The 27,646-nt window shown below is 33.1% G+C and overlaps 1 protein-coding gene and 1 non-coding gene across 2 annotated transcripts in view; both read right to left on the bottom strand.

The window, feature by feature from the left end:
• The window catches only part of LOC146162688 (uncharacterized), a 60,278-nt gene that overhangs the window by 28,083 nt on the left and 4,549 nt on the right, over positions 1-27,646 (bottom strand). Inside the window, 28 exon segments of the mRNA XM_083383486.1 lie at positions 436-531; positions 1,684-1,818; positions 2,830-2,968; positions 3,664-3,830; positions 4,449-4,637; positions 5,105-5,180; positions 5,753-5,928; positions 6,347-6,442; positions 7,437-7,558; positions 8,157-8,286; positions 8,910-9,056; positions 10,554-10,685; positions 11,333-11,443; positions 15,994-16,140; positions 16,659-16,742; positions 17,519-17,593; positions 18,228-18,374; positions 19,337-19,495; positions 21,382-21,465; positions 22,018-22,164; positions 22,652-22,735; positions 23,010-23,084; positions 23,643-23,726; positions 24,212-24,358; positions 24,798-24,881; positions 25,221-25,370; positions 26,466-26,598; positions 27,239-27,253. Coding sequence (XP_083239612.1) covers positions 436-531; positions 1,684-1,818; positions 2,830-2,968; positions 3,664-3,830; positions 4,449-4,637; positions 5,105-5,180; positions 5,753-5,928; positions 6,347-6,442; positions 7,437-7,558; positions 8,157-8,286; positions 8,910-9,056; positions 10,554-10,685; positions 11,333-11,443; positions 15,994-16,140; positions 16,659-16,742; positions 17,519-17,593; positions 18,228-18,374; positions 19,337-19,495; positions 21,382-21,465; positions 22,018-22,164; positions 22,652-22,735; positions 23,010-23,084; positions 23,643-23,726; positions 24,212-24,358; positions 24,798-24,881; positions 25,221-25,370; positions 26,466-26,598; positions 27,239-27,253 — 3,331 coding nt within the window.
• On the bottom strand, positions 19,123-19,195 carry Trnat-ggu (transfer RNA threonine (anticodon GGU)). Its single transcript has one exon. It is a non-coding gene; the product is annotated as a tRNA-Thr (tRNA).

Here is a 27,646-nt window from a genome sequence, read left to right as displayed (position 1 = left end):
GTAGAGATTTAGGCAAGCAGTTCACTTCCTTTGATAAGGTGCCTATAATTTTACCGGAAGATTAGTCATAATTCAACGGGGTGCTTTTAAAAAAATGGTGCTTAGCCGAAGCGGTCAAAAAGTGGTTCACCCCAGCATGACGTCACACCATGTATTTTGCAGAGTCAATTTATGCCACATTCAAAGTATTATTTTCATCAATTAAATATTAAGCTGCTTGTTTTTTAATACTCAATAATAATTATTATTAATTCCATCATAGGTAACGGATTTCATATCAGATCCGAACCACAACTTAAACCGGTTTTACAAATAAATCTAGTCGACCCGGAACTTTTAAATTGCTTCGAACCGAACAAAACCTAAATCGGAAAAGTCAAACGGTTCGACTCCTTCAATAAAAACCGATAAAACTAAATCAAACCAACATTTTACCTCGTTTTTGACGAGTTCAATCTGTCCCTCGATCATATCCAGTTGGTTCTGTGTCTCGTTCAACCGACCAACGCTTTCCTCGTATTTCTGACGCGTCTGAGTTGACAAAAAAGAAAGCATAAGTAAAGAAATAAAACGTAAGCACCACGTATTCGGCGTTGTTGATGTATGACCACAACTAACTTTGACCAAGTTAAAGGAGAACGAATGTCAAGCCAAAAAAGAGTTTGTTGACGTTTAGGCTGGATCCCCACCGGCCTTCAGACACGACGCGAGGAAACATGTCTGTCTGTTGACTTGTCGCGTCGTGCCTGAAAGCGACTCTGTCCAATTCCCACCGACAAAGCGCGCGAAACTTGAACTGGTCAAAGCTATAGGCGATATAATTCAGTTGTGATCATGGCGGAGGCAAATGAAATGGAAATTTTGGCAGTAATATGCTTTAAAGCGTTTTTGTCTAACCGGTGGGGATTCAGCCTAGAGGTGTGCAAACAGTTCTGTTGCTTCAAGAACCAGTGTACATATAGTCAGGAGTAACCTTCTAAAGTAGGGGTTCTTAAACTGGGGTCCATGGAAGCCTTGGGGTTACGTAGACTAGTTTTGGGGGGTCTATGAACGCCACTAGTAATCTTGGTGCATATTTAAAAACTGAAAAAAGGGGTTTATTAGGAAAAAACTCTTTGATTCTCCTTAGATGTATTTATACTCTACTTCAGTTTTACTTTTCTTGAACTTGAAACAGTTTGTTCCGTAAGTTCAAGCTTAGTGGTTTTATGACGTCATCTTTGCAAATGTCAAGCCGACCCTGGTCAACGCGAAACAAACTTTTTTTGTTAGGGGTGTACGTCTTAAAAACTGTAAGAAATCCTGCTCTAAAGTTTTTCCAACCCAGTGGTTCTCAACCGTCGACCCTGGGGTGCCATTTATAATGCTCAAGGGTGCCGAGAGATATTTGAAAATCTTAAATCTTTAAGAATCTGATTTTTCTTAACTCAAACGACTTTGTAAAGATTATAGTGAAATAAATCCAATTATAACTTCGTACGTTGTGTAGAGTTGATGTGTACTGTCCAGTTCCGTTTATTGCGACATTCTAATGAACTGACTACCGAAAAATCGTATAGGGGTGCCGCATCTATTTATTATTTCTGAAGGGCGCCGCTAGCCCGAAAAGGCTGAGAAACACTGGGCTTACTAACGACAAAGTGTCAGCACTCCTTTTTTGAGAATAACAAAATGGCGGCTCACCAAGTTCAGTTCCGACGAAGTTTCGTTCAGCGACGCTTTAAATGACGTCATTTCCTCCTCGGCCTTGTCTTTGTGACGTTTCAGTGACGCAACTTCCTGCAATTGCGTCTGGAGGTTTTCTTCGCATTTGTTCAGCTAGAAAAATTAATTTATTTTTGATTTCGAGTATATTTTGTTTCAACTTGATGATGGATTGCAAAGTCAATAAGGTCGCGTAAATCGACATCATCTTGATAAAGACGATACAAACTTGTATAATCATCGCTCTTTCAATTAAGATAGCCGTCGAGCCGCGGTAAGTTTTCATAGAGCCGATTTCGACAAATATGTTGTGAATGTATGCTCGTGCTCGATATAAAAGTTTTTATCCAGCTGATTTCTAAAAACTGTGGTGAAGGCACTAAAATTTGGTAAAATGAATATAAGATAATGTTCTGTTAAAAATAAAAGTTAAAATTGGTAAACTTTAAATGTAAGGACAGATCAAGTAGAATTTTCGATTTTTAAGACATTATGTAATAAGAAATTTTTTGTATAATCATCGCTCCTTTTTAAATGCTTTAACGTTAAAGTTAAATTCGTTAACTGATGATGATACAAGTACGTATTAAAAAACTAAATAACTTGTTGTTTTATTTAATGAATTAGAGCAAAATGCGGCTGATTCTAATTCCATTCTAATTATAGAAAATTCAAAACCATCTAATTTTAATTCTAATCTAATTGTAAAAAGCTGATTGAAACGTCTTTACCACGATTATAACCTTTTTGGATTTGAGATTTATTATCAAGCTACAGATCCGTGCACAGTGTACCTAAAATTTGTTTCAATTTATATCAAAAGAAATGTAAATAGCTGATTTAATTCACTTAGGCTCTAATGCAGGTGTCACCAAATTGTGCAAGAATTTTAATTGCAAAAAGGTTGTTTCACATTTTTATTAAGACATTTATTTAAGTATTTACCAACGAAATTTATAGGTTTTTATTTATCCAGTAACTTTTTTGGCTACGACATTTATTATCAAGCTACATTACAGATTCGTGCACAGCTTACCTAATTTTATTTCAAATTAAATATTATATTTATTTATTTTTTTTTTTTTTTTAAGAAATTTGATTTATATCTAACTACAATGAACCAACCTCGTTGAGCAAATCTTGTTGTTCTCTGATCGCTTTATCGAGTTCTGATTGGAGCCTGGTCACGTGCTTCCGTGTCGCGTCCACTTCATACTTGGAATCCTTCGCTTCCGCGTGTGACGTAAGCAGCTCCTTGCGCAACCTGACAGGGTCAAACAGAGGTCAAAGTTTGCCCAAAATATCGAGTATCGAAAGACAACATTTCCAGGTTGTAAGGCGAAAATTTCCTTAGCGTTAGAAATTCAGTTTATATAGTTGTCAATCGAATTTTCTTTTGATGAACTTATCCCCCATGCCAATTGTTAATAACGGTACTCGTTTAATAATAATGTGATTTCAATTGATATATGCTTTTTGGTCATATTAGCGGTCCAACGCAGAGATTTCTACTTTAAAAGTTTTTTTTTTGTGAAAAACAACTACATGCACAGGAAACTTAAGTCCAAATGTTTTTTATAAAACAAAAATTAAAAAAATAGAAAGCAGGTATTTTTTGTTAAAAACATGTTACTTCAAACTTTTCTTTGTATGGCCCTTTCTCTAATCTTAACTACGGAAAAAAAATACTTCACGGTAAAACTAATTTTTGACTAATAACCTGAAAAAAGATCTTGTTATAATTTTATATTTTTTACTTATTTGAGAATAGTAATGACGTCATTTTGTATCGGATCGTATCGCGATACTTTTCGTCAAAAATATCGGAATAAAATGTGGAGTATCAGGAATCCCAAGTAATATCGCTATTTGTGCAAAACTTGCCTGGCATAAGAGTAATCGTATAATAGCACATCCCCCTAAATCTCGCTCATACTTTAAAATAGAAATTTCTCCCACCTGTCCGTTTCCTGTTGGGCGGTTGTTGCCTCACAACGGGCATTGTTACGTAGTGTCTCGAGCTCGCGTTGTAGATGTTCGCATGACTTTGAGTGGACACGAAGCTCCTGACTTGTGCTGTCCAGCTGCTGCTTGAGCTGCTGGTTTGTAGTACGCTCCTGCCTCAACTAGAGGGAAAAAAAAGTCTGTAAAAATTCGCAGGCACAAATTTTTAATCCAAACCACACTTTCATTTTCCAGGTGTGCTACACCTTCGTAGACTAATCTCCTACAGTTTAGAACAAGGGTGGGCACTGGGCAAACTCAATGAAAAGCAGACTACGGCTGGAATTTTTAATGTCGTTATACTGGTTCGGAATAAGGTCAGTTGAGTTAAAATTTTAGCCCGGCTCACGCGTCAAACGCTGGCGTTAGGCGATTTTCACATAACGTGTTAACTGCTATCTCTGCAAATAATTTAAGAGTATTTGGGTTTCGAGAAGTTTTTGCAATTGAATTTTATTCCTAATTTAATGGACTATCGGGTTTACAGCAAAGACAAATTTGAACTTTGTTTCCGATTTGAAAAAAAAAAATCGAAGTAATAGAGAATTTAATAGGCGTTTTTTGGCATTAGTAAAATATGTATTTATCTGGTAAAACGTAGATATAATACGTATATCATATATTGGGACTTACGCACTTAAACCCATAACGTCAAATCCACCACCCAGATGGTAAATTTTACACATTTTAATATAATAAGTGTTTTTTATCAACAAAACAAATAAAAAGCTTTAATTCACCTGTATATCTTGGGCTTCTATTTTTTCTCTGCAATCCTTGAGGTCCAAGTTGAGTTGCTTTGCTTTTGCGTTCAACCTCTCGACCTCGGTCAAGTGCATTTCGTTCTCTTCCTGGGTGACCTTGAACTTGGCCTGCATCGTGTTCAGCTCGGTGTTGAACTTGAGCAGCTGCTGGTCACGCTGCGACACCTGGTGGACGTACACAAGTTACGTGATCGCCGTTAGAAGGCGCTAAATCAATTTTTAACTGTGCCAAAGCAAATTGGTTATCTGTTGTTATCTGTTGGCAGGATTTGACCGTCACAAGGCGAAAACGACAGTACAGCGTAGTAGATATGTCACAGTAGCGTTCTTACGTCACAGCAGTTGCACTATTACGTATTTTATGGGCAAAAAATTTGTTTTCTGGACATATCTTGTTTTTGCCGTTATTCTTTTTTGGTTGTTATACGTTACAGACCGATTTTTGCCCGAAGCTTTATTTCTGTTTGTTTTAATCTCATACACAGCTTGGTCAAACTCGTTTTAAATAATTTATCGATTGTACAGATATCGGTTGGAGCAGGTTTCAATAAAAATCGAGATAAAAGTGAAATTGTCGTAATAGAAGTCTAGTCGTTTTTGAAAAATTATACCTTAAAAAATGTAAAACCTACCTCTTCTTGCGCAGTTCGGTGCTTTTCCGTGAGGACTGCGACATTTAGTTCAGTCTTGTGCTTATAAGCGCGCAGTCTGGATGAAGATAAACAAATTGCATTACGAAACAAATTACAAATCATTACAAAAGTTTTAAAAAATTTCACATTTTTTAAAATAATTGCAGCAATCCAAAACCAGAATAAAGTCCTATTTACTAATGCAATCACACGTGCCCACGACAGGGTTTCAAAATATTTCAAACTTCCCTAAAAAAATGGCCATAATAACTAGCCAAGGGGTAATAATGGTGGAAATTGGAACAGTGAAAAGTGATCCAGGCATATCCATGAGAAATCGCTAAATAAAAAAAAATGCTAAGCATTGTTAAATTAAGATAGTCGGTACATTAAAATTCCTTTAAGAAGGGAGATGCTAATGTAAATAAGTAAACTAATTAGACAGGGAATAGATTAGAACGAGCCACCAAGCCAATGGTAAAAAATAAGCTAACGCTTTAAAATAAGGGGCAATGTTAGCAGTCTAAATTAGGAAAAAATAACCACCCTAAAAAGGTATGGGAGCGCTAACTGAGTGAGATAGGTGAAAAAAGTTTAAAAACCAAAGCACAGACGCATTATCACGCATATGACCCTTAGAACACTTACTGAGTAAGCTCCTTAGCAGTGCTCTGTAGCTTGTCATCCTGTTTCTCCTGTTCTTCCTTCATTTTAGCGAGTTGAGCTTCCTGTTGTAGCAAGTGCTGGTAACACGTGTCGTAACGCTGCTGCTGCTCACGAAGGTCGCTCTCAAGGTCAGCCGCCTTACGACGACACTTGAGCGTCTGAGATGGAAAAAATTATTACTTCATAAAACGTAAAAATGAGGGGCTGCATCTATACGTTTTCAGTGTGATTTGAAAATGTGTTACGGTGATGTTTTGCTTTTACTGAATTCTACGTTTGATTTTTTTCACCCGATGTTGACCAACGTCAAAAGTACAAGCGAAATAATTAAACGAAAATAAAAACAATAGTACGAGCAAAAAGAAACCTTTTCAAAGGAAATTTGAAGGTTTTAAAAGATCTGAAATTGGAGTGCTCGATGTTTTTTTATATAATTCGAAAACAAAACAGTAGAAGTGTCATGTTTAGCTTTTAGCAACACTTTCAAAATCATATAAATTCAACTGAACATAAAATAAATTCAAAGACTTGTAAAGATTCAAAAACTTTGCAGCAACCCTGTGTAACGTATTTTACCTCTTCATCTGTAATTCTGTTAGTCTCGCTTAGATCTACTCTGGTTCTTGCCAATTCATCTTCCAACATCCGAATCGTTTCCCCGCTCTGTCCACTCTAAATAAAAAAAAATGTTGTGTTTTTATTCTAAAAAACATTTTTTTTTATATTTAATTATTAAATAAAAAACAACATACCTAAACCGAATGCCAACGCTCAACAAATCTCAGCAGAAGCCCAGGAAAATGCAACGCGAAAGAAAATGAATCATAACTTTTAATTACAGTAAATTTATTTCAAAAATTGAAGGGTAGGCTACTCTGTACAGGTGAATGCCAACGCTAAAAATCCCCTAATTTAAAGGGAATTGTTTATCTTCTGTTAACTTGGCTAATTTCATTGTATTTTTTATATATATGATTGATATATGATTGAAGTGTTATATGACTGATATAATATTGCAAGCTTTCTATTACAAGGTAACTGGGCACATGTAGTTATTCTTAACGGTAGTTGGTGTCACTACCTTATAGCGGTAGGGGTTTATTGGTTACATGTTAGGGCTTGGCACTGATGTTAACTTACTTTGTGTTTATCCGAATTAGATCTTTAAGTCTATGAGTAAGTGTTACTAGTGAATTCCTGTACAGAGATATTTCAGAATCGGATCGTACCCATTGGTTTCACGTGGTCTTTTAAATGCCACTCTTGGTCGCAAGATACGTTTTTTAAGGATCTTATGCGAGTAAAGGCTTACCATGTTGTAAATGTGGCCCGAAAGGTCGGGATGCTAAGTGCTTACAGTTCTTACGCCCTGCCTCCTGTGTTATATTTACTAGCTAAAAAAACGCATGTTACTACAGTTTTGTACCGATGTTGGCAGATCTTACAAAACAGAACATTGCTTCGGCAACCCAAGTTTATTTTATAGCGCCAAAATCCTTGTGCATTTTAACAAGTCTTTTATAAATGCTTTTCACTAATAATAAAACCCAATTTGTCGTACGCACAAACTTATTTTTGGATTTTATTCATAAGAAATCCTTCCGAGTCTTTTAATAAATGTTTTCAACTAATAATAAAAACCCCATTTCTCAACCATCGTACCAACCTGTGAGCTTGCAAGTCTGTACTTTTCCTTCAGTTTAGTTGCTTCTATCGTAACCTTGTGAAGCATGTCGTCTCTACTCGAGAGACGCTTGAGCAGTTCGCGTTGTTGGTTCTGGAGAGTGCCTAGAAGAATGTTTTATGAGTAATGTGTGAGTTCAATGCTTGATGTATAACATAATGTATAACGTAGAATTATAACAACTGTTGATGAAATATTATTATTTTTTTTCGTTAATATGGGGATCTAAGCCTGCTACGACATTTCTAGTTGTTGATCTTTTTTCCATACCGGTTATATTCGAATTAAGAATTTTAGCAGAACGGACGATGCTTTTGCGTAACTATAGTGATCTGCTCTTGTTGAGTAAAGTTGTTTTAGATCTTTTTTACAACCTTTGTTGTTTTGCCTGAATCATAATAACTCTTTTAATTAAAATAATTGGTTTAAACATAAATGATTCTCTGACAAAACGATTTTTTTACTTTAATCAATTTAAAATTAAACAAGGTTTTAAATTCAGATAGGTAAAGAGTTTGATAAAAGTTGCATAAACATGAAAGTTGTATTTTGTGAAATGACAAAAATCGTCATTTAAAAAAGTTACATAAATTAAATACTTTTTGTTTGTAGCACCGAGTTATAAAAATGTTACAACCACAGCTTTAAACAGGTAAATACCACTGCCCTATGATTTAGGCAACACACAACAAAATAACTCACATATTTCCTCCTTAAGTTTTTCGATTTGTTCATCCCTCACTGCGATTGCTTGTTCTCCAAGCTGGACTTTTTCCTGCGCTCTGTTTGTGTCTTGTTTCATGTGCTCAACAACAGATTTCAGGTGCGAGAGCTGAGATAAAAAAAACATTAGTGGAATGAAATTTTAAGCTTTTTTCTTTTTGTTGCCTTTGCTTTTTTGTGTACAGAAACAAGCCATTTCATAAGTTGCGCTGGCCATTTTTTGGTATTACATGCTTCTACTTCTCATTCATTTTGTGCAGTGGTTCCCAAAAAGGGTAGCGCCCCTATACTACTCAACGTGCTAAGATCACTTTAAAATCTTTAAATTCCAACTTTTGCCATATTGGTAAGTTTCTTGAAATATTAAAGTGCAAAAAATTAAAAAAATATTTTTCAATTTGGTTAGTGTGACATTAATGATTAGAATAACGCCTTTAAATCCGTTCATCTTTTCTGTAGGGTTCGGTGGGCCAGGGCACACAAGCAACTCACAAATTAAATTAAACTAGAAGAACCAACATGCCGCTCTAATTAGGCAACTAAAATGATCAAGTTGTCCAATTGTGCTGCTGACAGGTTGCCTAGTCACCAGTTTTTTTTAACTTTTCTCGTTTTCGACAAATTAACCAGTCAATTTGGATTATCCCTGATCATACCTTAATAAAAAATGTTACAGACAAAAAAGTTTCGGTATCTTAAAACTAACGATTTCCCAGTAAAAATGTCACAAACCTCCTCAATAGCGGTGGAGTGCATTTGCTGCGCGTCTAGAAGTCGGTTCTCCATCTGTTTCAGTGAAGCCTCCTTTCCTTCTATTTCACGCAAGGCCGACATGTGTTGCTGCTGAAGTTTCTTGTTTGTTTTCTCTAAAGTGTCAACCTGGAAAAAACGTCGAATGACATTTGATTCAATAATGTGTAAAACGAGTTAAAAGGGTATGTTCTGTTACTGATCCAGGGTGTCATGTTGTCAGGGCATATCAACTGGATTTTTTGCCTATTTTAACCATACGAAATACGTATATGCAAAAACAATATTTTTTATAACATCTTTTAATGTAGTTTTTGTATGAAACAAAACACCTCTCCTACCCAAAACTCTTTTTTTACAAAGTAAACCAACTGTGTGGCGTTCTTAAGGTTACATATATATGACGCCATGTTTAGATGCCACTTTGTAACGTCATATTTTGGCGTAACTTTATGACGTCACGTTTTGACGTAACTTGGTGATGTCATCTCTAAAAAAAGTCATGCCTCCATAAACCAAAAAGCTGAATCCGAGCCTAGCCACTAAATTAGTTTTGACTAATAAAAATAAAAAAAAAAAAAAAAAAAAAAAAGTTGTGTTGATAAATTCCAGCATAAGGTAGGATTAAGAACTTAACAGCGAGCAAATAAAAAATAGTTATTGCAAAGACAAACGTTCTTTTGGTACCTTAGATACCGACGATGTGTTTTTCTTAGTCATAACTATATGAATTATGTGAAACTAACGACCGAAAAACTAAGTACAATTTTTTAATGAAAATTGACCACAACTTAATTTTTTAAGGATTTTTTAATACTAACCATCAATATTCTATCCAATTTTACTCATTTACATTAAACGCAAAACAAATTGTTACTACAGTGAAATAACTAATGTACACTAATTTAGTAAAATAGTAGTTTTACTTTCAAAAATATGCTGTTGATACCAGATATGATATAATAAAAAAAAAACTCTTCCGGCACTTATTTATTTTCTCTGACGTTTCGCCTAAATATGAAGCAGACTTGGACAACTAGATTTATTTTAGCTTTTTAAAATTAGATCGTTTTAAGTTTTTTCAAATTAGATTAGAAATAGAATTACCAAATTCCTAAAAAATCAAATTTCAACTAGAATTTGAACTAGAGTCACATTTAATTATTACAATTAATTCGATTTAATCGCAATTTATTCTTATAAGAACGTGAATGGTAAATATGTGTGTGCTAATTTGTATGACTTTTTATGCTTTTTAGCCTGTAAAAATTACATGCAAGTCGTTTCAACCAGAAAATTTTAATAGAAATTCTGTGTTTGAACTGAGAGACTAAAAATGCCGTTGGACAACGTATCATTTTTGGTAAAATCCAAATTAGATTAGAACTAGAATTAAAGCAAACAAGCAATTCACAAATTAGATTAGAATTAGAATTAGCCGCATTTTGCTCTAATTCAATGAATTAGAAAACTAGAATTATCTAGTTGTCCAAGTCTTATATGAAGGACGCCTTCATCATGGAATGCAACAACACCACGTTCAATCAATAAGTGATGGAAGAGATTGTTTTCAGTAGTTTCAGTTAAGTAAACATATTTTAATCACATCTTGTATATTTATCTTACCTTGTTTCCGCACTTTTGCGTCTGATCCTCTAGACTTGAATACTTGAGCTTGTAGCGGTTTATCGCTTCTTCCTTGCGAGCGATTTCACTGCTCAGCACTTCCTGCTCGCTTTGTGACGTGATCTGATAAGCCTGAAAATGTAATGTGGTGTTCAGCAAATTGGCAAAACATAAAATATGGTGTTGTTTTTGGAAGAAGGCAACGAAATAACAGCAAACCAGTTGATACATACGGAGAAATATATATTTCTGTAAAATTTAAAAGGTTATTTTATAGACATTTCATTGGCTAATGTACCAAAGGTACTGGAAAAAATATAGTTGAAACTGAGATACCGTTTATTAGACAGATATATTTGTATATATACAACACAAATTTTTTGTCTTAAGATTTTATAAATTTTTTAAATAATTATGTAAACTTGTGGTTCACTTTTTACCTTGCGGACCCATTTTATGTTTAGAACAGCAAAAATAATATTTTCTGCCACACAGATTACTCTTAAAATTCAGTTCGACACTCATGCTCACTTTACTTATTGTACATAAATAGACTGTCAAAAGAGTATTATCAAAAGTTCTATAAACAAATATTAACCCAACTAATATAGTTCATCGGCCCTTAAAATAAGAGATGCAGTGAAGGCCCCTTTCAACCCACCCACCTCCCCAGGGGTTCACGAAACCTAGTTTGAATACCGCTGGCATAAACCATCAAGTAAAAGTTAAGAGTGCTCATTGGTTTCACTTCTGTTGTAGTACTTTTTAAATTTTCTCACCTGCATGCGAGCTTGCAATTTTCCATTCTCCTCCTGCATTGTTTTTCTGTTCTGAGAAACAACGTCCTTTTCATTTTCCAGCTGTTTGATTGTCTTGTCCCGTCGGGCGATCTACAAAGGCAAATGTTCTCCGTGAAAAAAAATGTTACATTTTCTATTAGATAAAATTGTACTGTGCAACAACACAAAAATTGTTAGTCTGGTAAAACGGTGTTTCGCAAACGTTTTTGGCTTGCCGAACCCTACAAAAATTTTGAATAGTTGATGGCACCCTTGATCGCAATTTTGCTGAGTGGTTAATTGTAACATTACAATAAGCAGGATTGAAACAGCACGTTAACTGTGCAATAAGGTTGATAAAAACTTTTTAATTTTTGTCACTTTTATCAGACAAAAAAAAATTGTATCAAGAAGCTTACTAATAGAGCAAATATTGGAATCCTATATAATTTAAAATCTCTTTTCGTGTCTCTGTTTGACATGACAATTTTCCTAAATTTAATACTTTTTTGAAGTTTTAATATGCATAAAAATATTTTTAGCAATCCTATATAAGTTTCATCCAGTAAGTAATTTTGATCATTTTTACTTAAGCTATGATTTTACCCAGATCACCAATTAATCTTTAAACAGTAACCGTATTCCTTTCTTCCTTTCTTACTATGGACAGGATTTAATTTATTGAAAATGTGGTACAGGGTATAACGTCCCCTTTAAGAGTATTCTCCTTAAATTGAATTTATTTTTTAAGCAACTTTTAAAGACAAAACAATAACAACAGCAGAACATTGAAAAACAACAGACCGTTCCACAAACAACAGACAGTCTGTAAAATCACCAATTATAAAACACACTAACTATTACAAGAGCCTATAAACCTTGTCGGACGAAGGAATGACAAATTTCGGGTCCATGCTAAGAGTGCGGTGGCTGTAGAACACTGGCCGAAAACTTTTCTGTTCTGTATAATTTTTAACAGGTGAATGACTACGTGCAGGTAAGTCAGATTCTGACTGGCCAGGTCTTAATGAATCACTGACAGGGTCATCCATAGTGCTAAAAATAATCCAAATCTTTTCTGTCAAGGTTCAGTTGAGTAGTATGATCCAGAGTTAAACAATAAATATATCCGGAGGCAAATTGTGTAACAATCTTTTTTCTGAAAACTAAAAACATATTTCTGGATTTTACCATTATGTAATTTTAGATACTGGTTCTAAAAAATATGCACAGTAGCTATGCTGGCTATCGGTAGTCATTTTTACAAAAAATAATGCATCTTCTTTGAAATTATCCTAAAAGATTCTTTAAAATTTCTGCTACTTTATTTAATTTAAACTTGGCCAAAAAATGCATTGTTTCAACTTCACTTAGTATAGGTAATCCAGGTGCAGTCAGTAATAAGTTATAACGTATTAACTTTGTTTTCATAGAAAATTTGTCTTGGCCTAAATATGAGCAAAAGGATGTAAAAACCAGCTGTTCAAATAAACATATTCTTATATCTACAAAAAATAATACACAAACTAGCTTTGCTGGTCTTTTTAAAGTTAGGATTTTGGCACTAAACCTCCAACTAAACGAAATTAGATATACACAACACAGATCAGTTTCCAGCTGCATTTAAAACAAACCTGCCACTACTGTATTTCATGTTTTAAATGCACAAAACAGCTTTGAAACCAGCTGATCAAATAAACATATTCCCATCCCTACAAAAAAACATAACAAACTTGCTGTGCTGGCTTTTTAAAGCACAGAAAAAAAAAACAGATATACACACAGCATATATAAGTTCCAGTTGCATTTTCAATTTAAACCTGCCACTATCTTATTTTATGTTATAAATGCACACAACAGTTGTGAAACCAGCTGATCAAATAAATATATCCTTATCTTCATAAAAATAAACAAACTGACTGTGCTGAAGTTGTAGGCAGTAAATATCAAACTACCAAACAAAACTAGATATACACACAGCACAGATAATTTCCCAGCTGCATTTACAATTCAAACCTGCCACCACTACTGGTTGTCAAGAAGTTGAGAGAGCGATGATCGCCCATTGGTCGTTATTCCATGAATGAAGTGACGTAGAGGCAAAAAAACACAACATGCATCACACAATGGCACCAGGCATTCAGGTGCACATGGCCGGTCGGTACTACAGGACGCCATCAATAGAAGAAGCGTGTTATGAAAACAAACTTCCCATTGTTTTTCGCCTTTGTGTCTCTCTGGCTGGTTTTACTCCAGATTTAGTGAGACCTGTTGGGTAATATTTGTTGGTTTTGGCTTTAGTTGTGTTTTTCTTTGCTGAGGAGATAAACTTGGGAATGGAAATATTGTCATGGCTTGTTAAACAATCTTTTTGTTTTTTTAAATTTTGTTGGATTAGTGGCAATTTTTTTTTCATGACATTCTGATTGAGTGAGAAAATTTTGTTAAAATTAGTTGTGAGTGTATACTGTTAGTGTTAGCTTCAATGTTTTGAAGCTAGCCATTTAAATGCATGTATTTTTGATGTATTATAGTATCTATATATACTCAATATTTGACACATTAGGATACAACTAAAATGCATATTGGTGTGTATAAGTCTTACAGGACATACAAACACTTTTATAAAAATACTTAAAAAAAAATTTTATATGTTTTCAAAGACCTAAAATTTGACAATGTGTTATAAATACAATTCGTAAACAAAATATTATAAATGGCAACTCGGCACAATTAGAAATAGTTATCGATTTTAATGCTGTACTTTATAAACACACAATGCATCTGAAAGTAGAATAAATTCAAAGAATATTTGAAGATTTAAAAAAACATAGGGTTTTGCAAAAACTTTGCAAAGACTTAAAATATTAAATTCAAAGACATTTATAGTTTGAAGATTTTGTGGTCACCCTGTGTAAGTGTGTTTCCACATTTTCAGGATTTAACCATTTTCTAAATGGTTATCTAATATTTTTTTCTTACCTGGTATTGCATTTGCCGTATTTTAAGCAGCAATTCAGTTTCACTGGTTTCGTCAAGGTAAGACATCTCGTTACTTAACAAATGCATCACAACTTTAGCAAATAAAACAAACTACAACCATTCTTTGGCCTGAATACAATTTGAAAGTCACAACAAACTGAAAACCTGATGAAAGTCTAATTTAACCAAAGAAATTGCCCATTTACTAACAGAAATTTCTCTGGTTAGTATTTTGGCAAATCAAACAAGTAAATGCCCTTTGTCAAATGTCAAGTTAAGTACAAAAGAACAAAGATTTTTGGCAAAATAGGGAATATTTATATATAGAATTAGCAACATATTGTTAACTGAATAGGATGATATAGGCATATTTACAACTATTTCAAACAAAAACCTACAACTGACAAAAACTTAAACAACAAAACAAATTAAACTGTAAATATTTCTAAACAAATAAAACTGTAGTACTTTCAAAAATTTCTTTACTAAAATAACCCTATTGTTAACCAAGCCAATGCACAAATACAGGGTTGCCACACTGTTTAAAGTATTCTAAGACACTCAAAGACTTTTCAAAGAAAATTTATAATTTTTCAAAAACATGAAGTTGGATTGCTCCGCTATTTTAATACAACTCAAAAACAAAAATGTATAAATGCCATAGTTAAAACAATAAAGATAGTGAAAAACAGTTTTTTAACTGTACTTATTAAACAAGAAGCTAAACATGAAATGAATTCAAAAACATTCAAATGCTTTGGGAAAAACTTAGGGTTTTTTAAAGGCTTTTCAAATTAATTCAAAGACATACTAAGATTATAATACTTAGTGGCAACCCTGCATATAGCTGTTTCAAGAACGATTGCTGCAAGAATACCTAAAATCTAACCTTAACAGGAAGTGGCATTATTACAAACTATCATATCAGCATCCAAACACAAATAAATATCCACAGCATAAATTTACGGCACATGTCTGGCCAACCAAAATTCAAACACCCAACAGCAAAGGTGTTGTTTTTTACAGTTTTTTCCAACAATGCTGAAGTGGACTTCATAAATGGAGCGGGGGACTAACAAATTCAAACAGACGAATCAATCCGAAAGCAAAAATCAAACGAGAACAAAGGGAAAAGAGCCGGGCTGTTCATTTCTCGACTCTCACTATTTTTCAAGGACCCTTGATTCCAATGGAGATTACTGGCACCGCTTCACAATGGAACAGGGGGCAAAGTTTTTACAAGCAAAACACTGTACGCTTTGTGGTCGTGTCATAATTGAGACTTTTTAGCAACAGGCAACAGCCGATTTTTTGTTCAGTTGTAATTTTTTTTGCAGATAGTGTATTGAAGTACATCATACACTTAATAGTCAGAATGTTTTTATCAGTGTAAAAGTATAGCTTAGAAGTTTGACATAATATGAGAATTTATTCACATTATGAGAAATTTACAATTTTTACAGGTCTCAAATTTACAATCAGTCTTAAATTACTGCAAAAAGGTAATAAATTTTTATAAAATTAAGTTCTACAGTTGAAGTTGTTAATTTTTTTAACCTTTTCAATCCATGAATTTTCGAAAATCCAAACATCAGAAAACAATAAAGGTAAGTTAAGTCAGCTATATTGCTTTGTATGCTATTGTAATCTGCCAGATTTTTTTTAGTATTTTTACTCACATCGTCGAAGAGTCGTTTCATTTCTTCTTTGGTTTTAACCAGTTCGATTTCATTCTTGTGTGATTGGCCATCTTTTTCTGACATTTCGTTATGGAGATCTTTTCTTTCTTTTGTAACTGCCTTTAGTCTTTCATCAGTAGCTTTAAGCTAAAAAAAGGACAAACAAATTTACTTGCAAAAAAAACTAAATTAAAAGAATTGTTTTTAATTTTTTAGTAAAGTTTTGTTACTTTGCACTTCTTGTGCAATTGCTTTGACATAATTGGTAAACCATAATAACCTGAGATATACAAGGTAATTTTAAAGCTTACTGAAGTAAGGTTATGGTATATGTTTTCAACTACAAAAATATAAAACTATGTAATATTAGGTTTTTAATGTTAAGTTAAACAAAAAAACTTTTAAGACATAAAATGATAATCAAAACGCATAAAGAAGTACATAGCATTTTGTGAAGTTTTTTAATAATTATTGATATGCTATGCATAACTACAGCCTTTCTAATTTTTTGAAGGGGTGTTAGGTAGATCATATTGCATTAGTTATGCAAACAACTTTATTTATTAGTAACGAAATAATATATTTGCTGTATAAGGTATTTTCAACCTGAATAAAATAGGGAAAAGATAATGTTTTTTTAGTGAAACTGAATAAGGACGACTTACTTTTTCTTGTAGTGATTTGAATTTGTTTTCCATGTCAGTGCCTTCTTTTGTTGAAATTTCCAGTTTGGCTTTGACTTCATTCAACTAAAATAAATAATGGTTGCGTTGTAGGAATGGATATAAAGTGTTAAAACAAAGGTATTTAGTATGCACATCTTAATCTATTTTTAATTTAAAATTTTCCCGAAAAACAAAACATATCTAGCATATATACAATTTCTTATAGGCTTCTGTTATATAAAAAAAGCGATTAATTTTGACAAAAAGAAATACTTTGCTAAAAAGTTTACTCTTGTTGCTATCATACTTGGACAACTAGATTTATTTTAGCTTTTTAAAAATAGATTAGAATTAAAATTAGAGCATTTCAGTTTTTCCAAATTAGATTAGAATTAGAATTAAATCATTTTGAGTTTTCTCTTTAAATTAGATTAGAACTATAATTAGCGCACACAAGCAATTCACAAATTAGATTAGAATTAGAATTAGCCGCATTTTGCTTTAAATCTTTGAATTAGAAAACTAGAATTATCTAGTTGTCCAAGTCTATCATACTTGGACAACTAGATTTATTTTAGCTTTTTAAAAATAGATTAGAATTAAAATTAGAGCATTTCAGTTTTTCCAAATTAGATTAGAATTAGAATTAAATCATTTTGAGTTTTCTCTTTAAATTAGATTAGAACTATAATTAGCGCACACAAGCAATTCACAAATTAGATTAGAATTAGAATTAGCCGCATTTTGCTTTAAATCTTTGAATTAGAAAACTAGAATTATCTAGTTGTCCAAGTCTGGTTGCTACATGGTGTTTTTCTATCAATTAAAAAGGTAGCTTATCTAAAACATAAAAAACTAACCTCATATGTTAGGTCACGCTCTTTTCCTTCAGAAGATGTTTTAAGCATTTCCAACATTTCTGTGACATTTGCATTCTGGAAAACAAGTTAAATATATTAAGTAATTACAGCAGCATTTAATTTTAGAGAATGCAGGTTGAAAAAACAGACTTGTTTAAAGTTTGTATTACAATATCTTTTTTAACACATAGTGACCCGTATAAGATTAACGCCGGGTATTTCGTCTAGTATATAAATAAAGATGACTATTGTGCCTCACCCACTAAAAATATATTACACAGCTCACATATTTTAAAAATAAGACAATTGAATATTTTATGCAAAAAGCTGGAATATATAGTTGAATTTTTTCCATACTTAATACTATTAATAACTAGTTTTGTCACAGAATATGACTAGAATTTTAGTCAGCAGAGATTTACATTTTTGAACCTCAAAAAAATATTGCATAAATTTGAAAGCCGATTGATTAATAAGTAACTCGAAGATACTACAAAATTAGTTTTTTGTTTTTATACTAACAACTTAAAAACATTCTGCAAAATGCTGAACCATATAGGTGAGGTTATAGTTAACAGCTCTACTAACTTGTTTTGCTGTCACTATAATTACCATTTGAAGTTTACACATCTACTAGAGACTAGCATTGTAATTCAGATAAGGCTACAAATTAGTGTGAAGCGATTTTCAAAAACTGAAGTTTTCAAACCTGCAGGTTGGCCTCCTCTGCTTGTGCCTTGTAATCGTTCATCTGCGTTTCAGTTGATGTAAGTTGTGTTTTACAAGTTGCAAGTTCATTTGTCAGGTTGCTCTTTTCCATTCGTAGACGATCCAGTTCAGTAGTATGGTCGGCATCCTAACAAAATTTAGAAATATTTGAAACAGGAAAATGAAGATTTTTTAATCATATATTGACTATTTTTGATGGGCGTGGGGAAAAACAAAAGTAACAAATAAAAAACCTAACAAAACAAAAAAAATTGAAACAAGAGCAATAACAGAGGTTCTGTTCATAACAAAATTAAGTAGTTTGTTACAAAATTAATTTATTTTTAAATCATTTAAAACCCAAAATAATAAAAAAAATTAATGATGTTTTTTTTTCTTTTATTGCTTTTCAAAATATGCTAAATTAGTGATAAACAAAATAACCCATGGAACACAATACACAGGCTTTCTCAGTAATTTCAATCAAAAAAATAAGGCTAAGGCATTAACAAATAGAAAAATATGTCGATTTTATTGAACGTCATGACTTTGATATTATTTTGAAAAATAATGAAAAGAGTTGAATTTCCACTTGTAACTAATCACACTCAAAGAAAACTGACTGATAAAAATCCTTATTGTTTAAAAATGAATACCAAGACCAAATGGGTTGAGTAAATTAACATTATATTAATTAACATGTTTCAATAAGCACTTGTATCATCATGACATAGTTATTAAGATGATGTCAATTTATTTAAACTGTTCCTAAGCTATACTTCAGATCCGATAACAGAGTACCCGAAAATCCGATAGTTCTAAAGTACTTCGAAAGCCATCGCAGACTCTCCGAATCTATCGATCAATGATGCAAGCAAGGCAGGCTAAAAACAACTAGCCTGCAGTGAGGTTTGAACTCACGACCTCGGTCATACCGGGGCTGCGCTCTACCAACTGAGCTAGACAGGCTCAGAGATAATTCAGTGAGTCTGTGATGGCTTTCGGAGTACTAATGATACGTAAGCCGTTATCATAGGTCAAAAGGCAGCTTCAGAAGGGCTAGACCACAATTGTTGAACACACATGTGTGTGTATCTTTCATCGTATTACCTTAACTAGTTGTTTTTCGTGCTGCAGCTTTAAGTTGTGGAGTTCTTCGAGGGCACGATTCAGTGAAGTTTGTCGGTCGCTCACTTCTGAGGACAAAGCATCCCTTGTGTCCTTAAACGAACCCTGGATTTGCTGGAGACTCACAGTCAGCTTTTCAACCTGAAGTTAAGAACACGGTTGGTGACTTATTTATTAAACATGTATGTTGTAACTTAAAATAAATTTTATGATTACTTGTTAAATTATTTTTCTAGCAACGAACTATTAGTTTTTAAAATTTTATCGATTTATTAACGTTAATTAACGTCATGGTTATTACAATAATTACTTATATTGAACCCTTTAAAATGAAGCCTTTCACCCCAATTAGGATAATATTTTTCTAATAAAAAAGCCAAAGTTGTTCAGGGTATAAATCGAAGATGATGGTATTTTTATAAAGTGGGATTAGTGGATTAGTTAAATGCCAAATGCCTTCGTCTAAACATGAACCACCAAGCTATTTTTCAAACAACAAATGGCAAAAAAAAATAAGTTAATCATTTATTTTTTTTATTTTTTTTATTAATATTATTATTAGGCAAACATCAAAAAAATAGAAAGACGGATGATAATAAAATAAAGCAATATCAAAAGAGCAACAGGTTTAGCTAAAGGCCAGCTCACTTAACTTAAAAGTTTTCTTTAATTAAAAGTACACAAATATTGTAAGTTTTTGTTACCGATTTGAGCATAAAAATGAATGTATAAACCAGGGGTGGGCAACATTCTTCTAGTCGCGGGTTTAAACTCAACTCAGAAAGGTCTCTACGGACCGTTAAATTTTAACTGTGTAGACTTTATGTATCTCAATCTAACAACCGCAGCTACTGTAAATCAGAGAAAACATAGGGTACACCGAAAGCCAAAGCCATTGTATTATACGTAAGCCGTAATCGTTGGTCAAAAAGCAGCTTCAGAAGGGCTAGATCTCATTTGTTAACACACTGTGTGTGCATTAGGGTTCTTCAAAACACACTTTTTTGTCAAATTTCAGTGGGACCCCCTGGAAATTGTTAGATTGAGTCTAAAAAACCCACAAACCAAATATGAGCACGTTTGGTTCAGTATTGACCGTACTACGTCAATTTTGAAAAAAAAATTCAGATTTGGGCTAAAATTTTGAAAAAAATTAATTGTCTTCCCCCTAAAAATTTTTTTTTTCTTCTTTTTTTGCTTTGCTTTGCAATTGAATAGCCATCAATAAACCTGTTTTGCAGTAAAAAAGTGTGTAGTCATGGTACAACTGTCACATTTCAACAATATTTGTTAGGCTGTTATGTATGAAAAATGGCGAAAATTTTAGCCCAAATCTGAATTTTCAAATTGACGTAGCACGGTCAATACTGAACCAAACGTGCTTAGATTTGTTTTGTGGGGTTTTTAGACGCAACCTAACAATTCCAGGGGTCCCCACTGAAATTTGACAAAAAAGTGTTTTTTTGAACAACCCTAGTGTGCATGTTTCATTGAATAAAACAAAGGGTATTTTGCAATTTACACTCGATGGAGGAAATAAAAATGCTTTTAGGTAATAGCGAAAAAAATATGAGGAATGGCCCAGTGCACAGGTGTAAAGGCCCGTTTACACTACAGGTGCACTGAGCTGCGCTAGGCGTAATTTGCATTTAAATTATATTGTGGCGAGCGTTTCACGCTTTGCTAAACTCAAGCCCCGTGCAGCTGGAAAAAAATACGCTTTGGAGCGATTTCCACGCGTTGCTAAATTCAAGCCCAGTGCAGCTATAGAAAAACATTACGTTTTGTCGCGATTTTTACGCCCAGCGCAGCTCACTGCAGCTGCAGTGAAAACAATTCCACGCCCAGTGCAACTCAGCTCCGCTCAGTGCAGCTGTAGTGTAAACGGGCCTTAAAATAGTTCGCGGGCTGCATGATTTGTGTTGGCGGACCGGAACTGGCATGCGGGTCGTAGGTTGTCCATCCCTGGTATAAACTGCTGTAACCAGGCAGTTTTAATTAACAAACTAAATGGTTTAAAATCGCACCTGCTTCATTGATTCCTGTTGCTGACCTCTAGTGGCCTCCAACTCGGATTCGAGGTGTCCGATTTGATCCTCGCAGTTCGCAAGCTGAAAATATGACAGCAAATAAAAATTTGGTCTCCTATGCACGGGTCTGTAATGTTGCTTGATAATGAATTGCAAAGCCGAAAGTGTCGAGTAAATCGACACATTCAAAACAACGTGATTTAACAATTAGGTTAAAAAGACTGACAAATAAAAATGCATAAAACTTATTCTCTTCCACATATTACCACGTTTTTACATGACACCTATAATAGTTGGTTTTAGCATTGGAAAGGCTAAGAAACTTTTAGAGGTGGCCACTGATTTATCCAAGTATTTCAAAATAAACATGAGCACAGTTGTGCAAAAGCTTGTCGAGAATTCTATACCAATTGTCTTTATATAGTGCCACCTAATTACCCTATTTAGAATTAGACAAATACGGTCATTTACAAAGGATTGCTATATTTTGAAAGGCCGTTGTAAAAATTTAAAGACCGTGTCGTTCGCTTGAAACCTTAAAAATACTGCATATAACCATGTTATATAGTATATTTGTGCAAATTAACGTTAAAAAAACAAGCTATTTAGCAAAAAAACAAGGGGTTGACGTACATCAGTTTTGTTCTGTTCATACTCGCGGCTCATTACGGCAAGTTTGTTGTCGGCCTGGAATGCGGCTTCCTTAGCCGAACGTAGTTCCGACATTTGCAGTTTGTGTTCCTCCGAGAGTTTGCCGTGCACGTCTTGCAGAGTGTTCAGCTGGAAAAACATTAAAGTGATAGGTTAAAAAACCCAAAAAACAGCTGAATCGTCGTTCAATCAATAAGCCATAAAAACAAAAAAACAGTAAATTAAATTGATAAAGATGCTGGGTTAGGTTTAGGTTTGGAACTCAGGTAGCATAGCTTTGAAAAAAGAAAAATTGCTGCCTTGGGCCCAAAATTATACTTCAGGAGTCAACCTATTTGCACAGGGATGTCAAAAGTGAGCAAATTACTAGTTAAGGAAGTTTCGTTAGAATAGTGGCCAATGCAATGTAAACCTTGGGCTCACCTTCCTAATATTAATAAGTAGTAAAACTATTCAGTGAAAATGTAATCAGAGAAATGTTGGATAAAATCAGTGTTTTAAGTTAACCAAAATTGGTGATTAGAGATTTAGCCAGTATGATTGAAAGGTTTAAAATCGCAGGAAATGTATTATTAAATAGTTGCTTAGTAGATATGTTTTTTATGATGAAATTTACCTCAGTGCAGACGTTTTCCAGATGAGCTTTTAGATTTAGATTTTCCCGCTCAGTCTTCTGAATGATATTTTGACGATTTATCATCTAATGAAAACAAAATACAAAATACTATTATTTGTGGTGTTCAATCAAAATACACGAGACAGATAAATCTATATAATCAAGGTATGTTTGTCTTTTTAAACGATTGTCAAAATAATTGAGCGGCAAAACATTTAAAGAGAGTAAAAATATGTCGTTTACAGAATTTTCTGGCTCTTAAAATGTCATTGAAATTGCCAGGAAAATCAGTGCATTGTACATAGTTTCGCTTACACAAAAACACGTACTATTTTAAAACCTAAAATTGTTACTTTACCTCTCTTTTCAATTGGGTTTGGTAATCTTTGGTGGCCCCGTGGGTTTCGTCCATTCGTAGCTGAAGCAATTGCAACTAAAAATATGTTTTTAAACATATGTATCTCTATATACTTTAAAACCCGGCTAGAGTCATTTATACAACATTGTTAATAGGGTTTTATATATTTTTATCCTTTTTTGCTTTTTAATAGGGCTAAAGGGAAATAATGGTGTTCCATAAAAAAACATTTCAAAGAAGAATTGGTGTTGTATGGTATATATAAGAAGTTATTTTGTTTGTAATGGTAAACGATTTACAATTATAATGATTTAAAGCAGCGGTCGGCAAGCTTGTTTTGTCGCGGGCCAAAGTGCTGTTTTTAGAGCTATTGAAGGCCCACTACGTAAAACTACTACGATAACAGGGGCGGATTCAGGATATTTGTTTTGAGTTGGAGGCATGCAAATTTTAGAATGACGTAACGTTATAATGTATAATAGATTTAATCATTAGTAAGAAGACTACTTTAAAGCAAGTATTTTCATTCTACCCACATAAAAAACGCAAACTAATCCCAAACATTAGTTGGTAAACTCAAAGGCCATATATCATAAAAATAGAACTCGGTGCATGTCATACAAAAAAACTTACTTCTTTTTTGTTGAGTTGGTGTGATTCTCTTTCCTCCGCTAATTGCTGCTGCAAAGTGTGAATGAGCCTTTCATATTGCGAGATCTAAAGAAAAAATTCTAACTGGTTAAAACGTAATTTAAATTAAAGGTTACTGAAGTGTAACTACAAATAACTATAAACTTCAAAACAAGTACAAAAATAAGAAAAATAGAATAAAATTTACTGACTAATACATTAACAGTGTTGCCAACAAAGACAGAATTTTCCTAAAAACCATTAATAAAATACCGCGAAGCAATAAACGTGTGTTATTGAAGGTTGCCAATTATGCGTAAAATCATTTAATTTATATTTCGTTGTGTTTTTAGACACTTATTGATCTTATAGGAGTGAAATATAATTATTTTAGATAACAAGGAATTAATTTTTGGTTTCTAAGTTTCGTATTTAGTTTTTCAGAATCGTTTGTATTACAATATTAGCTTCAGACAGAATCTTTTAATCGGGAGAAAATTTTAATGAACGCCCCCAAAAAATTGTTTTAAGTTACAATTAGGAAATAAAGCCAATATTATCCTGAAACTAACATCATCAAGGCACTTTGTATTCCTTTCGTGTAGGATGTGGCTTTCCCTTTGCATTTGCCGCATTTCCTCGTCCGCATTTCGCGCATCTTCAACATCCGACTTTAACCTTCCCTCCATCATCTCAAGAGCTTCTTGGAGGTCAAATTTCTAAGTAAAAAAATAATTAGGGTAAAATTCTGCAAAGTTTTGTTTCAAATTTTTAACAACAATTTGTTTTAATTTCTAAGATATCATTTAGACTTTCTTACAAATTTGCACACTCTCATTAAACCGATTTTTATTTTTTTAAAAAAAACATTTTTCACTGTTTCGGAATTTTACATTAAACGTTTCAGAATTTACATAAAATTAGCTGTAGAATGGATATCAAAGCTAATGCAGAATTATCTATCTAGCATATTTTAAACTATTGAAATATTTTTGTTTCATTCAACATTGCCTTGATATTCTTTCTACGTCTAACTACAACCTCTAGCCAAATGCTCCAAAGTTCAAAAAAATTTTTTTAACAAATTATAATTCTGTAAGTAAAAATTTATATAGGCACCATAAAATATTGCAACTTTAAACCAGAATAAGCACAAACCTCATTATTCTGTTCTTCTAATTCTTCCCTCAGAGCTGCAACAAGTTCTTTCATTTGATCCAATCTCGAGTCGCGAGCCGTCAGCTTAAAAACATAACGTTGGATCAAACATCAGAAAAAGGTAAATCTAACCAATACATAGTATTCCAGGTAGAAAAAAACATACATAAGAAATAAAAAAATAGCTTTTCACTAGGTAAAAAAATTGTTTAGACACAAAAGTCATCGGATATTTTCAAATACTATGGTTTTATTTTGTTGTTTTTTAATTTGGCAATTGGTATTAATTGTGAAGTAACAAACGAAAATTAACTAACATGGTCTTTCCGGTAAATACAACAATTACCAATGACCCAACTTTTTAACACATAGAAATTTGAACACATAAAAATTTTTGTACATTCTTTATAAAACACCAGTCACCTCGCATAATGCATCTTCCCTGGATTGATTTGCCAAGCGCAAGTCAGACTGAAGTCGCATTATTTTCACGTCTTTGTCGGTGAAAAGGTTCTGGGAGGCACGATCACCTTGACCTTGCTTGCCAATTCCTGACATTGACAAGCCAGAGTCCTAAATATAAAGCTTTTCCTTTAATTTTGTTGCAACAATTCTCTTTCCTCAGTAGAAAGAGAGTGGCCCAAATAATAGATAAAAGATTCATTCTTTTATTAGCAAGTAAAACTTATAATTAAAAACACGAGTAAAAACAGGATCAGACGTTTTGTTTAAAATGAAAATATATTACGCCAAGTGGCATCATTAGTTCCTGTAAGAGTATATCTACTGTAAGAGTATATATAATTATATATACACCCTATCGTCCTTTTATTAGCAAACGTTTCGGCAAGTGCTTATGCCGTCTTCAGTGCGGTAAGATGAGGTTAAGATAAAAACGAATCATTATCGCCTTGCGGGTGTACTTTTCCGTTGCAGTTCGTATCACCGTTACTTCGCGACTTCTTTTTTCTGTTTATATAGCGTTCTAAAACGTCCGAGCGTCTATATAGTGACTCGTTTTTATCTTAGTCTCACTTACTGCACTGATGATGGCAAAAGAAATTGCCGAAACGTTTGCTAATAAAAGAATGAATCTTTTATCTATTATTTGGGCCACTCTCTTTCTACTGAAGATTATCAACAGACCCGTGTTTGGTGTTTCTAAATGCTCTTTCCATTGTAGGTGATATTTCAACAGTTAGTTAGAACAGGATATAACAGGATAAAATCGCTTTATACAAAATGCTTTTTTAGAGCTATTTTGTCTTAACAATCTAAATATCATCGGATTCGAAAGCAAGAATCTGTCTTTTACATTTTATGGTCTGCTAATTCCTTATATAGAAAAGAAAATAAAAAAATAAAATTATTTATGATTTCAACCTCTTTCTGCTGGTCTAATTTATGAATAAAAAATATATTTAAAGGTTAAGTTCAGATTTTCGGACCAATAAAATTAAATACCAAATGAAAACACAATGGCTCTCGGATTTGGGGTAAAATTGAACTGCAAATTACTAAATATCATAAAATTAAAATAAAATATAGTTTTATTTTATGTTGAATTTATCTTGCTAAGTACTGAGCTTATTTATTAACTTTTAATGGATGTAAACTAGCTATTGAGTTTAAATGCTCCTCAAACTAAATTGACAATAATACTCTTACCATGGCTGCTATTCTTGAATGCTCAAAATTTGACGAGAGCTTCTTTAATTCTGCTTGCAATTCTCCAATCAGCCCTTCTTTTTCTTCGAGCTCTCGTTGCAAAGTTCCAACTTGAAATTTCAGGCCATCATCCCTTAACTTAACTGCGGGTTCTCTAAAAAGTGTTTCAAAAACATTAAACACTTATATTTAACAAAACTAACTACTTTACATTAAATGTCACAACCGGTTGTACAGTGCACATAATAGGTAGGACTCAAACATTTTCAACATTTATGTATAGATCAATCAACCTTTACCTATTTCCCAGAATAGTAAATGATATTAGCAGGCATAATTTAAATTCAACTGTCCAGCTAAAAAACGTTTTCAAAAAAATATTCGGCTGTAGTCACTTACTCAGGAGCTCAGGAAAACTTAAATATATTTGAGCTTAATTTCTTAATCACTTCAAAGCAACTTCAACCAAATGGTTTTACAATTTGAAATAGCCGCCTAAATGCTTTAATATTTATGTCTGACGGTACTTTGAAAAAACAGAGTTAAGCTTACACACTTCAGTTTCAAATCTGTTTGCTCGGTAAACATTAAATGGAATCCGCGATTACTTTCACAGAACTGCCTACTTGTGTTTGCTCAAGTCAAAGAGACGCTATTAATTATGTGTAACGGCTTTTTCACTTCAAGGAACAGTATAAACTATACTTTCAACTTTCAAATGCAGAGCTTAATTTTAAGGTCTTAATAATGTAAACTATTGTCAGGAAAAAAACAGTTGATTTAAAAATCTAATGGGAGTTTAAAAAAAACACACACAGTATAAACCAAGTGCAAATCAAACAAGGCAATTTGAAACTTATTTTAACCCAAAAATCTCTATAAAAATTGGCTTACAATAATGAAAAAAGGTTGGCTATAAAGCAGTTTGAAAACTGTTATATCATTCAATGGGCAACATGTGTAACGTTTTTTCAATGCAAGAAACAATAGTTTTTCAATTGTAAAAAAATATTATTAGGTTTTCTGTTTTTTAAATGTCAAACATTGTTAGAAAAGCGAAGCGGTTATTTTCCAAAGATATTGGAATATGTTTTCCTTATTTAAGCAGAATATATAGAATATTTACCAAGTTCACATTAATTATAAGGTGCTTGAAAAACAATAACCAAAACATGTTTAAA

Source organism: Ascidiella aspersa, chromosome 3 (genome assembly GCF_963924565.1).
Source record: "Ascidiella aspersa chromosome 3, kaAscAspe10.2, whole genome shotgun sequence".
Taxonomy (NCBI): Eukaryota; Metazoa; Chordata; class Ascidiacea; order Phlebobranchia; family Ascidiidae; genus Ascidiella; species Ascidiella aspersa.
This window is presented reverse-complemented; position numbering and strand designations above follow the sequence as displayed.